The sequence below is a fragment of the Oenanthe melanoleuca genome, chromosome 6 (genome assembly GCF_029582105.1).
Source record: "Oenanthe melanoleuca isolate GR-GAL-2019-014 chromosome 6, OMel1.0, whole genome shotgun sequence".
NCBI lineage: Eukaryota > Metazoa > Chordata > Aves > Passeriformes > Muscicapidae > Oenanthe > Oenanthe melanoleuca.
In genome coordinates, this window is record NC_079340.1 from 32,201,142 (window position 1) to 32,215,607 (window position 14,466).

The 14,466-nt window shown below is 42.8% G+C and overlaps 1 protein-coding gene across 1 annotated transcript in view; it reads right to left on the reverse strand.

The window, feature by feature from the left end:
- Positions 1-14,466, reverse strand: part of ADAM12 (ADAM metallopeptidase domain 12) — a 168,248-nt gene that overhangs the window by 56,072 nt on the left and 97,710 nt on the right. Inside the window, exons 6-7 of the mRNA XM_056495215.1 lie at positions 3,889-4,072; positions 52-117 (exon numbers count right to left, since the gene is read on the reverse strand). Of these exons, the coding sequence (XP_056351190.1) occupies positions 52-117; positions 3,889-4,072 (250 nt within the window). The remainder of the gene's footprint in view (positions 1-51; positions 118-3,888; positions 4,073-14,466) is intronic.

Sequence of the window (14,466 nt, forward strand, 5' to 3'; positions counted from 1 at the left end):
GCTGAGCTGCCCCTCCCTGCTCACAGAAGTTTTTATTTTGCAGATCCTCACCTCACGATTATCTGCCACAATAACGAGCTCCACGTACTTGGTTGTCTTCAGAGTCTCCCTCTTGTGCTGTCAAAAAAACCATGAAAGTCTTATTTTGTTTTCAGCCTTGATACAACAAAGTGCTTGCAAGAGGAAATATACAGTGTCTCGGGTTTCCTACCAAGATTTTACTACATACAAATTTGTAGTGTGTTCCTCCTCCTCATGGAAGTTTTCCTTACAAAACCCCTCAGGATTTGATCACAGAAAGCAGGAGAGTGGTGCAAAGTCTCTCTCTCAACCTTTCAGCTTTCTGCAGTTGAAACATTTGAGTTATCTTTCCTCACAGGAGAATATCCCCTCCAGCAAAAAGACCTTTGCTATTTCTAAGGCACGTTTAAAGAAGGGATGAGGTAACTTCTGACAAACATTTCACACAATAGACAAACGGGTTACTAAGAAAAATGAGGGATAAAGGGATATTGAGTGAAGCAGCGAAGAGGTCAAGCAGTCAACTGATAAATTATGTAGGAAGAAAAACCCAGAAGTAAAAGAAGCAGAACCAACTGTCAGTGTCTGGGGAAGCAAATTAATACTTGAAAAATGGAAGGCACACATTTAATTTTGTGTCTGCATATTCATACAAAATGTAGGTCTAAAACAATCATAGTGCTTAACTGAAAAAACAAAATCACTGAAGAAAATGAAATTATTTTGTAAGAGTGCAAAGCATGCCACAGCTCCTTTGCTACCCTAAATTTAAGTGACCTATAAAAGTGGCCTGTAAAAGTTCTGTGATTTACAGCATCTATTCTATCATTCCTTCCTTATGTCTGGACTAGGACATTTAGGGAAAAGAGGTCTCAGCAGAATATCTGATCTTCCTGCCAGAACTTAGAGGGTTTAAACAGATGTCTGACCTACAGCTGACCACGATGTCTTGAGCTGCAGCAAAGCTCTTTAACCTACAACATGACTAAAGCTTTCCAAGGAAAACTGCTCCAAGGCAAACTGAGAGATCCCCTAAGCACAGCCAGGGCTGGACATCTCCTGCCAGCCAAATTTCACAAAGCTTTCTGCACATTATCAAACTGCTCCTCTTCATTATCTGCAGATTAATAATTTTGAGGTTTTGCAAGAACTAGAGAAAAGTGAACGATGCAATCTTCCACCTTTTACTATCTGACTTTCAAACTAATATTTAATAGTGTTGCAAACTCCAATAACTTGAAAAAAGTTTAGTTTGACCATATTTATGGATGGAGAGAAGAGTAAAAGCTGCTGTTAATGAACTAAATATCAAGGATGCAAACACTTGATGGGATTACACTCATTAGGGGCTCTGGCAGACGAGCTGAGGAAGATTCTTTTAAAACTCCTGTACTGGGGTGTGATGTTACTCAGACATGAGTGAGTGCCACAAAAGGGAAGTGCCCATGTGGCTGTGGTTTGTGATGGAATTGATCTCTCAGACACTAAAACTCTCCCATCCTGAAATTTATTATGAGATGCATTTCCCAGGTGCCTCTCATCTTCCTCCAAGTGAAGAAGAAAAGATGAGAAAGGAAAATCTGAGTTCAAATGTACAAGGAGAGCTCTGTTACATCAGTCAGTTTAAAACATTTCCCTCTTACCAAGAGTAAAGCTGTTTGGACTGGAGAGAGCTGGAGAGAAATTGGCTAGCAGGTATAAAATCACATAAACCTCTGGTGACTGACTTGCACAACAAATCTGCTCCTGAGATTTGCCCAGAGGCTGTGTGAATTCCTAGGATACAATATTTATTTATGAAATATACCTAATTATGGCTTCTTTCAGCTTGCTGTCTGCAGCCAGCTGCACCAATGCACAAGCCCTTTGCTGAGAAAATCCTTCAGAACTGAAATGAAGTCAATGACACAGATATGAGAGTTGTTCCACTGACCATTGTCTGTCTCCTCTGCTTCTTCCACACCTGATCCTGGCCCAAACCTGCTGCCCCAGCAGCTGTACCCCTTCCTCAGCCTTCCCTGCCTGGGAGCTGCCATGGCTTGGATGGACACAGCAGTGGTGCAGCCTCTCTTCCTTCGTGCTCTAAAACATCCCCTGCCTGACCATGGCCACCAGCACCACCAAAAAGGCTTTTTTTCCTTTGTGGCTCCAGAGACAATTCCCTAGTGCAGGGTGAGATGTTCTGCAGGGTTCTATCTCACTGGAGCTCAGCTGGAAATCCTGCTTGGTGCAATTTGAGGGTCCAGTGAGCCATGGAATGAGGCAGAGGGGCACAGCCCATCTGCAGCACCCTCTGCACCTCCTGCCCTGCCCCACTGGAGCTCCAGTTTGGATCTGGGAAGCTCAGTCTGCTGCTTGTCCCATCTTTCCTCTGTGCTTACATCTAACCAAAGCTCTTGGTGATACCCTGATCTCACACTCCAGCTCTGCTCAACACAAATTTCGTGTAGGTGGTTGAGTGAAGAGTCAGGGGATAAAACCAAACAAAAATCTTCCCCCAGACCTGTCAAGAAGCCAAATTTTTTCATCATGCCTTGAACCTTAGATCAGATTTCTGCTTAATTCTGTCACCCAGAGTGATTTGGAGCAGCTTTATGTCTCCTCACTTTGCAGGTCATCTTTATTCAACCACTGACAGACTGCTCAGTGACAACACTGAAATACAAAAACTCACTCCACACATTACATTTGACAGCTTTCAGAATTCCTACATTACAAGCTTAACCAACTTACTCATTAAATATATTGCAGCTATCCATATGATGTGACTGTTGACAGGTTTTATAATTATGTCTACTGAACCACAGCAAAAATATTTATCAGATATTTAAAGCAAAATGGGAGAACCATAAGGGTAAAATAAAATGGCTTTGGTTGTGCCAGTTTGTTACATGCACACATTTTATTTCTTCATTGCATTGACTACTTCAGTGGAATTTAGTCAGTCACAAATAATTTGGGGAAACCTTAACAAAGTTGTGTTTCCAATGTCTTCCACCCACACATACTTTTAGAAATACACTTAATTCTTATAATGTTATATGCAAAGGCTAATGCTTAGATGTAATATTCATAAAAAAGTAAAATTAATTACCTCAATTTCATAATTTTATCAAGAGATGTCACTCAGGTTGCTTTCCTTAACAAGGACCTGATGCAAAGCCTGAGTTGTACATGCAAGTACAAATCCCCATGTGTGACACTCAGTGATGATGTGTGTGACACTCTGCTGATGGCAGATTTGTATCTTTATATAATTCCTGAACACCTAACCCAACCTTTTCTACAATCCTTATCCAATATGCAGATGAATTTGTCACAGCATTTCCTCTTCCTGGTTTTTAGCTCATTTAATTTTCTAATTTCCATTAGCTAGATGTGTCTCACATGAAGTACATTTCTGCCAACATCACAGCCACTCCAATGATACATCTGTAAAATAATATGCTGAGAATTTGTTTTGTCTGCATGAGAGACTTTGCTACTAAAATATAAAGTTTCCAAACCTGGTATTAGCAAAGTTCCCAGCTATCATGTTCTCTTTCATCTTGGGAGGGCAAGAACTTTTCCAGACATCACTCAGTATTCTTAGGGAGCTTTAAATTCTGGTTATAACCATACAAGGACCAAAACATATGGCCATAATATGAACCCATAAACTTTTCTGTGTTGAAAAGGAAGCAAAAAGCAAGTTATGCATGGAGAGTCCAGGAAAAGTAATACAGCTTTAACAAACAATGTCAAGGCTGCACTTCAGCAGGTGGCACCAAGGGAAGCTGATGATGTGGGTTAAGGTTTTGCTCCTGTGGTGGGCAGTACTATGGAAATGCTGCCAAGCAGACACACAAAAGCACATCAGCCACCTACCCTGGCAGCTGCAGGATGCTGAGACGTGGCTCTGGCAGCAGCCCCCATGGCAGGGATGTCCAGCTGGTGGCCACAGGATCCCGGGGCTGGTTTCAGGTTCTCCGCTCGGTAAATCTTGTGTTCACTTGTAGCACCTTCCAATGGCTCCAGAATGTAGCTGCTGTTTTCAAACACAATAATTCCCCTGGGCACAGGAGAGAAGAGTGAGACACGTGGTTTTCAGGAGTTTGTCTACACCAGAGTTACACCAAGTCTAATGATGATGGAGTATGAGAAAGCAAAACACTGATTTACAATGTCACGGGCGAGCGGAGCAGGAAACATCAAAGGTGTACATTTGTCACTGCAGCACATGCTATGCTTTAAAAGAACCAATGGCTCACAGAAATTTGTCTCTTCTGAAGTGCTGCACTGCAGAGCAAAATGATATTTTTGTGCTTTATTTGTTTTCCATTCTCCCAGTGATGCATTGCCGACGGTGCCGCGGCGAACGGGAGCGAACAAAAGCCTGGAGGAGTTGGGAAGTGAAGGTGCAGTGAGAAATATTCATTCATCTGCAGTTGCATTACAGCTGATAAACCAAACCCTGGTGCAGTGGGAAATATTCATTCACCTGCAGTTGCATTACAGCTGATAAACCAAACTCTGGTGCAGTGGGAAATATTCATTCACCTGCAGTTGCATTTCAGCTGTTAAACCAAGCCCTGGTGCAGTGGGAAATATTCTTTAATCTGTAGTTGCATCACAGCTGTTAAACCAAGCCCTGGTGCAGTGGGAAATATTCATTCATCTGCAGTTGCATTACAGCTGATAAACCAAACCCTGGTGCAATGGGAAATATTCTTTAATCTTCAGTTGCATTTCAGCTGTTAAACCAAACCCTGACATGAGCCTCAGACCTGCCAGATCATGGATTATTAAATATTGCTCAGACATAGGAAGGGTTGATTCCTGTTTTGCTCATTTTACTGCCCAAAAGAATAACTTTGACAGCAATACCACCTGCTCCCTGAGGAACTGACAGATTTTGGAGTGAAAGCTCTCCTGCTGAATTCTTTAAGCCTGTAAGAGGAAAGGAAAAGGATCCTTTTGCTAGGTCCTGCCCAGTTGTCCTGAGATGCCACAGCAAAATAAAGGTTACAAAAGGTTGAATGTGTGACAGGCTGAGAGAGCTGGGGGTGTCCAGCCTGGAGAAGAGAAAGCTCCAGGGGGACCTCAGAGCCCTTCCAGTGGCTAAAGGGGCTCCAGGAGAGCTGGAGAGGGACTGGGGACCAGAGATGGAGAGAGTTAATTTTCTTAGAGTGCCTTTTTGGTGTTTTAGAAGTGTCTGCCCTTTTTATTTCTGTCTGTGCTGTAACAAAGGTAAGGTGTAACAATCACTGTGAGACCAGTGTCGCTGTACAATTTGTCAGAAAGTTAAAAAAAAAAGAAGGATAAAATAGGAGGGAAAGGAACCAAAAGCAGATTAATGATACTTTGAAGACTGATTTTAAAATAAAATGATAATTATTAGGAAAAATAAATAAGTCAGAAATATTTATCTTTTTATTAGGAAGCTATGATGAAGAAACTCAAAGTCTTTGGTCTGCTAACAGATTAGCTGAAGCATTAATTCCAAGCTGGCTGCACAATTTTGCTTCAGAGCACCATTAACACCAGTTCAGCCAAGCCAACAGACATTTTACTGGTGACTGGAACAGCTAAAATGCCAAAAGAAAAAAGCAGCCTGGAAAGCCATGATATCAAAACCTGTCCAGCTGCAGTTCCAGGAGCCTGAACCCAGGCTCAGGGTCTGATGATCCATCTGCAGCTTCCTCAGCCCCCTTGGCAGAGCAGGTGAGACACACTCAGCCATCACCAGTGAGCTGGGAGTGATGGATCATGCTGGAAAAGCTGGGCTGATTTATCCCTGCAGCAGGATCCCAAAAACCCCCTGACATATGGGACACCTCGGGCAGGTCACCCCTGATTTGAGTAACCTCACACCCACAGCTCTAAATCATTGTCAGAGCTGCCTCACTCCTTGGAGGACTGAGGAAATTAGGGCAACATATTCCCTTTACTCCAAGAACCAGCAGCCCTGTAATCAGCACAATCAAATAAGGGTTGTTGTCTTTGCCTTGTGCAATTAATAATTTAATTTTGGAGGTAGGAGTCCATTAGTCACTGTTTGAAATGGGCCAGCCTGAGCAGCTCCCTGTGTTGACAACTCAGAAACAACAGAAAATCATGAAGTGGTTTATTTTTAATGCTAAATTTGCCCTTCTTAGAACATTCACTTTCAAAATCAGAAGCTTGAACAATTTTCTTTAATTACTTACACTAGAAAAGGAGAGACTTAGTTGTATCCTGACTAGAGTTCTCTCTATTTAATTTTCTAAAAAATATTTTAAAGTGAGCATCTTGCTTCCAGGAGTTCATATCCAAAATGTGCAACATCAATGCCACGTTTCCAATGTACCCCTCACATACCCAACCTCTGTCTAAAAGAACTAGGAAAACATTTCTTCAAAAACAACTGAATAACCATTTCTTCAAAAAGAACTAAATAACCATTTCTTCAAAAAGAATTAAATAACCTTTTCTTTAAAAAGAACTAAATATCCATTTCTTTAAAAAGAACTAAATAACCATTTCTTTACCCCTCATTTCCTTTAGCTGTTGAGGGTATAGACAAATGATCAGATCCCAGAATTATTAATTTGGGTTTTTCCTGAGCATTCCAGTCTGATTCCCATCCCAAGGGACAGCGTGGGCCTTTCAGCACAGTTTCCCTTTGCCTATGGAGCAATCCCAGGAAAAGGAAAATCTGCAGATTTGGCATAAAGGAAAACAGACTTTTCATTTAAAGCACACTCATCCCCTGAGTGCTGCCTACAGGATATCAGCACTTGGCTTGGGACCATCTGTAATAAGATAATGAATATCAAATATGAATTTTCTTGGCCAGCTCTCTGTTTTTGACTAATTTTCTTTTCCTACAATTCCATTTTTCCCCCATTGTGCAGTGCCAAACACAGCACCTTAAAAATGTAACGAGTCAAGAGTTATGGTTCTTTTTTTTTTTTTTTTTTTGGTGTGAACAATACCCACCAGTCATACAGGTCTGAGAATTTGAGGCAAATAAAATAAATCCATAGCTACTGGTTCCTTCCACCCTCCTCTGTTACTCCTCCATTTCTGTGTCTCCCTTTTTAACAGGGCTCTCCCACACTCCTGAGTCAGCCCATGTTCCCAGAAACTTTTCTATTTTTCAGGAGCCATTAATGTTAAACAATGTAGTGTTTTCCAGTGTGGCAAATAATTCATTAATGTGGCAAATGGTATATTGAACTACAGACCCCAATCAAAAATTATACAAAGAACTTCAAAGAGATTTCAGCAAGTCCTTAAAACAAATCTGTGGGATTTCTATCAGACAAAAGACTACCAGAATTGCCAGGATTATAAATGTTTGAGGGGGAAAAAAGCAATATGAAGTATTTAAATGTTAGTGTCAGGTGTCTAATTCTGTGTTTTCCTCGGTCCCAAACCTACAGATGCTGGGAAGTCAGAAAGATTTGCAGGCAGGAAAGCCAAGAGACACCCCAGCCCCACCTGAAATGATCCCTCTGTCTTCTCCATCACTGGTAGCAGAGAGGGAGGGAAAATATCCATCCCAAGAGCACGTGCAGACATCAATTGCCAGGCTCCAGGCCAACTGGAAGCAGCTCCAGTGTGGTCCTAAGCCTGGCTTAAATCTGACTCCAGCTCTGCTCAGGGTTTGGTCCCTGCTGGTGTCTGGGGTCAGCACCAGCCACATCCAATCCCTGCTGATCCCCTGGGAGTGGAAAACCCCCTGGGGAATGTCTGCATGAGATGGGACAGCTCTCCCCATCTCAAACAGAAATTAAAACATAGCCCACTTCACATTGCCAGGAATCTCTCAATCAGGGGAAGGCAATTTAATGGAATAATTCCACTTTTTAAACTGTCGATAAAATCAAATAGAATTTTTTTTTTTCCCCTCTTAAAAAGGAAAACCAAAACAAAACCTAAAGTGAGGCCAGTCGTATTTCATAAATCAACAGGCTTTAGGAAATCTGAAAATATAAATGGGATTTTTCTTTTCCAACTTGTCAGCAGAAGCAAAGGTCCTGCCAACATAAACCATCAACACATACTTGTCTGAGAAATTGTGATGCTGAAGCAAAACTTGGCTGGGACAGCATTATATGAAACTATTATATATTATTCTGCTGCACTATACAGGGGAAATTAAGTAAATTGATAAACCTGAGATCCATGAGTGCAATTAAACATTTGGTTTTAATGAAGCTCAAAGTTATTTCTAGACAATAACAATAAAAAGCTCTATTCCCACTGGCAGAGGAATGCAGATGTCCTGAGCTGGTGAGAAATTAATTAGAGGGCAATCATGCTCACACACTAAATATTCACTTAAAGTCTGTCCTGCCCACAGACACTGCACCTGAAAACCTCCAGGTCCTTCATTCCACAATTCATGTTACAGATTCAGGAAAACAGGGCTGATCCCACAGCTCCTGTATGGATTTCAAGGAGTTTTAGGTGAAAAGGCACCAGAATTAGAACCCTGTGACCCTGGGCTGCTCAACAGGCACCATCTCAGGGGGTGATCTGTGCACTGAGAGGGCATTTTTATTTATTTGTATTATACATTCTACACTCCCAGGGCTCTGTATAACAAATTCCCAGGCAAGTAAGCAGGCAAACAAACAAAAGAGGAAGAAAAATGAAGTGGTGAATGAGGACTTCTCTTTTAGGCTGTTTTAATAAGTTGCAGATGGATAGTATGGGGATAAATGAGCAGGATGATCTATTGACTGTTTTTCTAATAGAGCTGATATTTAGATATTTTTCAAGTGGTTTGGTCATTCTTTAACTTTAAAGGACTGAGAAACACAGAGAATGGGAGTCTGGAGGCAGATGTGCTCCTGTCCCCACCACTGCCCCTGGTCACCTCTTTCTGCAACAACACCTCTAAAATGGAGGAAAATTTAGTATCCACAGAAAAATAATTATCTATTGATGAAGAGCACAATAGGAGAGCCAAAAAATCCCATTACCCTACTTACTGCACAGCAGGATTCTATTAAAATAACAAATCTGACCCAAATCAACCAAGGGCAGCCTCTCAAAGGGCAGTGGAAGCAGTAGCACATCTTGCAGGAGTGCTGGAGGTGTTCTCACCCTGACACATCATTACTCACAGAGCTTCTCTTCCAGCCAGTGCCTCTCACAAACCTGAAAATATTCTCTGAAATGGAACTATGGCCAGAGACTCCTGCAGCACACACTTCATCCTTCCCCAGTGCAGGACAGATCTGTCCAGAGTGGATGCAGATCGAGCTGCAACTCTGATTCCTGGAATTCCTGCAAGGAGTTACTTAAAGGGAAGAGAAAATGCAATTTCATGTCCAGCATTTGGGCTGCAAGGAACAGTAATTGTGTTGTCAGAGAAAGTGTCAGATGTGGGTGAGGAAGGGAAGGAGAAAAAGGAAAGGAAAGGAAAAAGGAAAGGAAAGGAAAGGGAAAGGGAAAGGGAAAGGGAAAGGGAAAGGGAAAGGGAAAGGGAAAGGGAAAGGGAAAGGGAAAGGGAAAGGGAAAGGGAAAGGGAAAGGGAAAGGGAAAGGGAAAGGGAAAGGGAAAGGGAAAGGGAAAGGGAAAGGGAAAGGGAAAGGAAAGGAAAGGAAAGGAAAGGAAAGGAAAGGAAAGGAAAGGAAAGGAAAGGAAAGGAAAGGAAAGGAAAGGAAAGGAAAGGAAAGGAAAGGAAAGGAAAGGAAAGGAAAGGAAAGGAAAATGAAGAAGGAAAGAGGCACTGGCACGGGTACCAATTCAGTAAGCACATTTTGTAGCACCCTGCAGCAAACAGAAACAAAACAAGACTCAAACTTGCCCATCCCACTAAATGCCAGAAGCAGAGTGGATGGAGAAGCAGCAGGATCAAACACTGGGCAGGGATCATCCCTCATCCCTGTCCTGGCAGTGCTCCTGTGCACCTGGGGATGCTGTGCACACCATGGCCAAAGGCTGGACATGAGGCTCCTCAGATCCTCCTGGCCAGGAGCTGCTCCCCTGGAACAGGCAGCCACAGAAGCTGGGAAACCCCAGAAAGTGAATGGTTTCTATGCTGAGCTGAAAATCCTCCAGGAGTTTCCTGGTCAGATAAATTACAAACCATGCAGGATGTTTATATGAACTAAAAGCTCACATCCAAACCAGTGCTTTTCTCAACAGGGATTTTCTCTTAACTTAACTTTTGGATGAAATCTCTTCTTCTGTGGGGAAATGATGCTTGAGGAGTCGTGAGGAATTTACATTTCTCTTTCTCACTGGTTTCCTACTTCCATTCCTTTATTAAATAGTTGATGTCTGGAGTGTCACATTGAAATCCCCTCTTCAGCTCACTGTGTCTGGGCTGCAGTGAGTTCAGCCAGACCATCTGAAAAATGGTATTGGCAGCCTTGGGTACCATAACTCTGTAATCCCAGTAAAAATGAGCATCTATTCCATTCTGGGGCCATCTCCCCACCCCAGTCCCTGTGGACACTGCAACTTCCAGCTGCTGCTGAGGCTGGACAATGACTGAGCACTTTCTGTATGTGTGACTGGGTTAATTACCCAACAACTGGGTAAAATATCTGAGGATATTCAAGTGCATTTTGGTGTTTCAGAAGGAGAAGGCTTCTGGGAGATTTCCTTCCTTAGGCTCCCAAGGAATTTCTGGGAGCACCTCTCAAGCTCCCCCCATCCTAGAGGTCACTGCAGATGCTTTTGGAGCTGCACATTCCCATGCCAGAGTCCTCTGGACCAGGCAGGTTTGTGCCCTTCTCCAGGCTGCAGTTCTGGGTGTAGTCAGCACTCACAGGGAAAATAATCAGGGAAAAATCATTCAAGTCTAAACAAATTTATCACAGAAGATGTAAGCAGTGGCCACAGGCCAAAATGATTTGCTAAAAACTTGAAGAGGCTGCAAGCTGGATAAACAGAAGGGCATTTCCTGAGGACAGGAAGGAAATGGCTCAACTCTGTCACTACCTTCACCTTCCCACAAGCTCTGACAGTCTAACTGGCTGTCTGATCCAGATGGACACACAGAAATCCTGATCAGCCATTGTTCCCTTTTGTGCACTCAGCATTTCCCTCTCTGCCATTCAGCTCCTCCTTCTCAGAGGAGCAGCAGGATACAGATTAAGGCATGATTATATTCTCCTCTAACCTGCATTTCAGCCAGCTCTTGGTGTCAATCCCATGATTTCTGCCTTTGTCCTCCTATGTGAGCTGAGCTCGAATGTTATGTGTGTGAGGATGCAACAGAGCTGAAAAATGTGAGTTTGAGAGAGCTGAGCCTCCTCCTCTCTCCTTTTCACCTCTCACCCCTCCACCTGCCTGAAAAACCTAAACCAGACAAACCTTAGTTTTCAGATTTCACACAATTCTTCTTCATGACAGAACAATCATGTTCAGGAGATATGAACACATCTCAGCTGCTCAGCCAGGTGGAGGGAAGACCCTGATGGTTGGGGGAGCTCAGAGCAAGGTTCCTGCAGCTCAGCACCTCCTCTCTTGGCCAGGGGTGAGAGATGAGAACAGAACAAGCAGCCCCAGCTCTGAGAGCAGCAGTGCCAGGGACATCTCAGGGTCTGACAGCCCTGCCCAGGCTCCCTGAGCTCCCCTTCCCAAATTGTCACATCCTTTTTACACTGACACCCATCTGTGACAACTCCACCACTTCCTTATGTGAATAAAAAAGAACTTTCCTTTGCTCTAAAGTTTCAGCTGATGTCTCCTAATTTCGTGGTTATGAAGACTGCTCAGTAATTGTCCCCTCCCCAGCGTGACATTCAACCTTGTTTCATCATTCTCCTTTCCTCCCTCATCTCCTTTCAAAAGTGACAAATCCTAGTCTATTTTCTCTCCTTGGATAAAAGCTGCTCCATACCTTTGATCACAATTTTTGCCCTTCTCTGTACCTTTTCTGGATACAATGCTTCTCCCTCTTCTGAGATAGAGCAGGGGAGGGGAAAACAAGAACTGCATGCAGAACTCAAGGTGTGAGTGCTCTGTGGATTTATAAAGTGGTAATGAGGGTTCTTGTTTTATCCTCTATTTCTGTCCCAGTAATTCCTATGATCCCTTTTGCTTCTTTGGCTGCTGCTGAGCACTCAGGCTTCAGAGCACACTGAAATGTGGGACCTATTCTTTATGAGTAGTTTCATGTCTTTTAATGAACTCTGCTGGTCTGGGGGAAAATGCACAGCCTCTACCTATCCACACCTGGAACAATGCCCAAGGTGCCTGTCTGCTGGGAGGGGAGGATATTGCTTCTCCAGGATTTCAGAGGGCTGACAGCATGCACTTCCTTTCATTAGATGTTTTTCAGGCTCTTGAACCCCAGCTCCAGGCAGCAGCTGTGTGAGGTAGGTAAGAATGGATTTCACAGATGGAGAAACTGAGACAGAGAGATTTGTCTGATTCACTTAGAAACTGTCACAAAGCCAGGAACAAACCCTGAAAACGAGACCTGCCTCCCTTCCAACAGCTGCTGCAAGTGAAAGGGCTGCTCCAGGGACTGTCCCCACCTGGGGCTCCTTGGCCACACAGTGTCTGTTGTGTCTGCTCCTGCAGCTTGGAGTCTTTACCATGGAAAAACAAGAGTCCCTGCTCCAGCAAGCTGGGGCCAAGTACATTGTCCTGTCCTATCCTATCCTATCCTATCCTATCCTATCCTATCCTATCCTATCCTATCCTATCCTATCCTATCCTATCCTATCCTATCCTATCCTATCCTATCCTATCCTATCCTATCCTATCCATCCATCCATCTATCTATATCTATATCTATCTATATCTATATCTATATCTAATCTATATCTATATCTATATCTATATCATCTATATCTATATCTATATCTATATCTATATCTATATCTATATCATCTATATCTATCTATATATCTATATCATCTATATCTATCTATATATCTATATCTATATCTATATCTATATCTATATCTATATCTATATCTATATCTATATCTATATCTATATCTATATCTATATCTATATCTATATCTATATCTATATCATCTATATCTGTATCTATATCTACATCTAATCTATATCATATATAATCTATATATCTATATCTATAACTATTCTTTCAAGCTAGCAAAGCTGCCAGCAAAGTAAGCCATGAATTTCTTTTGGACTGTTCTTTCTTTGCCTGGTCTATTAGGAGGTGTCCCTGCCATGGGACAGGGTGAACTTTGAGGTGCCTTCCAACCCAAACCATTCTATGATCAAGCACAGGCAATATCTGGGAGTTGTTGTTGTTGTTGGGCTGTGGAACAGATTTGGTGGAGTGAATCAAGACACAGAACTCTTATCACAAACTGTTCTCACCCATGGGCACTCTGTGTACCAACCTCAGCAGTGAAACAGGCACAGAAACTGAGATTTATCCTCACCTGATCTCCCACTAGAACAAAACATGCACTGCAAAGGAAATTCCTGCAATTTTGTACTAAAGAAGGAGCTGCTCTGCTTCCCTGCAGAGAAGGAGCCTAATCCTGCCAGCTTGCACTTTGGGGACCTGTCTGCAAGTGTCAGGAAAATGTCCCTGCCAGCATTGCTGTCTCGACATACCTGAACCACCTAAGACAGGGAAACTACTCTGGGAGCTCCACGATTGCAAAGAGAGCACTTTGGAGGAGAAAGAAAAGACTTCTAATGTGGAGAAGGGTATTTTCTCATAGAGTGATTCATTTCCAGGTAGCTCTGGAACAAGGACATCAGTACAGACCCTGTCCCACCAGCTACAAATTTTCCCTGTAGAGCTTGCAACCTTTAACCAAAATACTGAGATTAGATTTTTATCTAAGTCTGCACTCGATTTTTGCAGACAGCTTTAAGTTCTGGATATATTTTACAGTGAGAATGACAGATAAATGCTGACTGTTCATGCAAGGGCTTTATTAAACTTTTGGAAGATGCTGGATCCATAGTGAAGCCCTTCTCTATGTGGGAATGAGCCAAATTAATCCCAAATGGGTCACTCCCAGAGGGAGAGGGGTCCTGGGATCAACCTCTGCTCTCTCTGCTGCTGTCTGTCCCAGAGCTCCCTTACAAAAGCCTTGACAATGCCACTGCTGCACAAAATGCAAAATCAAGGGGAAAAGATTCCAACTACTCCTGCTGTTTGTAGATAAATTAAACCCAGAAAAGGCTGAGACAGCTGGAAATCTGTCAGGAAAACCGGGTTTTCCAGGGAGAACTCTAGAGCCAATTTACAGTTAATTACTGTGATTTGGAACAGATCTGTGAGTAAATACCAGCCTCTGATTGTCCAAGTCAGAAAGATAATTGTTTCCTGAACTGTGTCCATCGTGTACTTGAAATGTTGTCAGCCCATTCCTTTGTCAGACTCGAAGAGGTTTGGTTTCCAGCAACAGGAATCTGCTGTTAGCAAGCAGCTAAAATCCAAAAGCTGAGCATCTTACCTGCCATAAACACAATTCCTGAGCTCCACAGCCATGCATATCCTGTGTATCATTG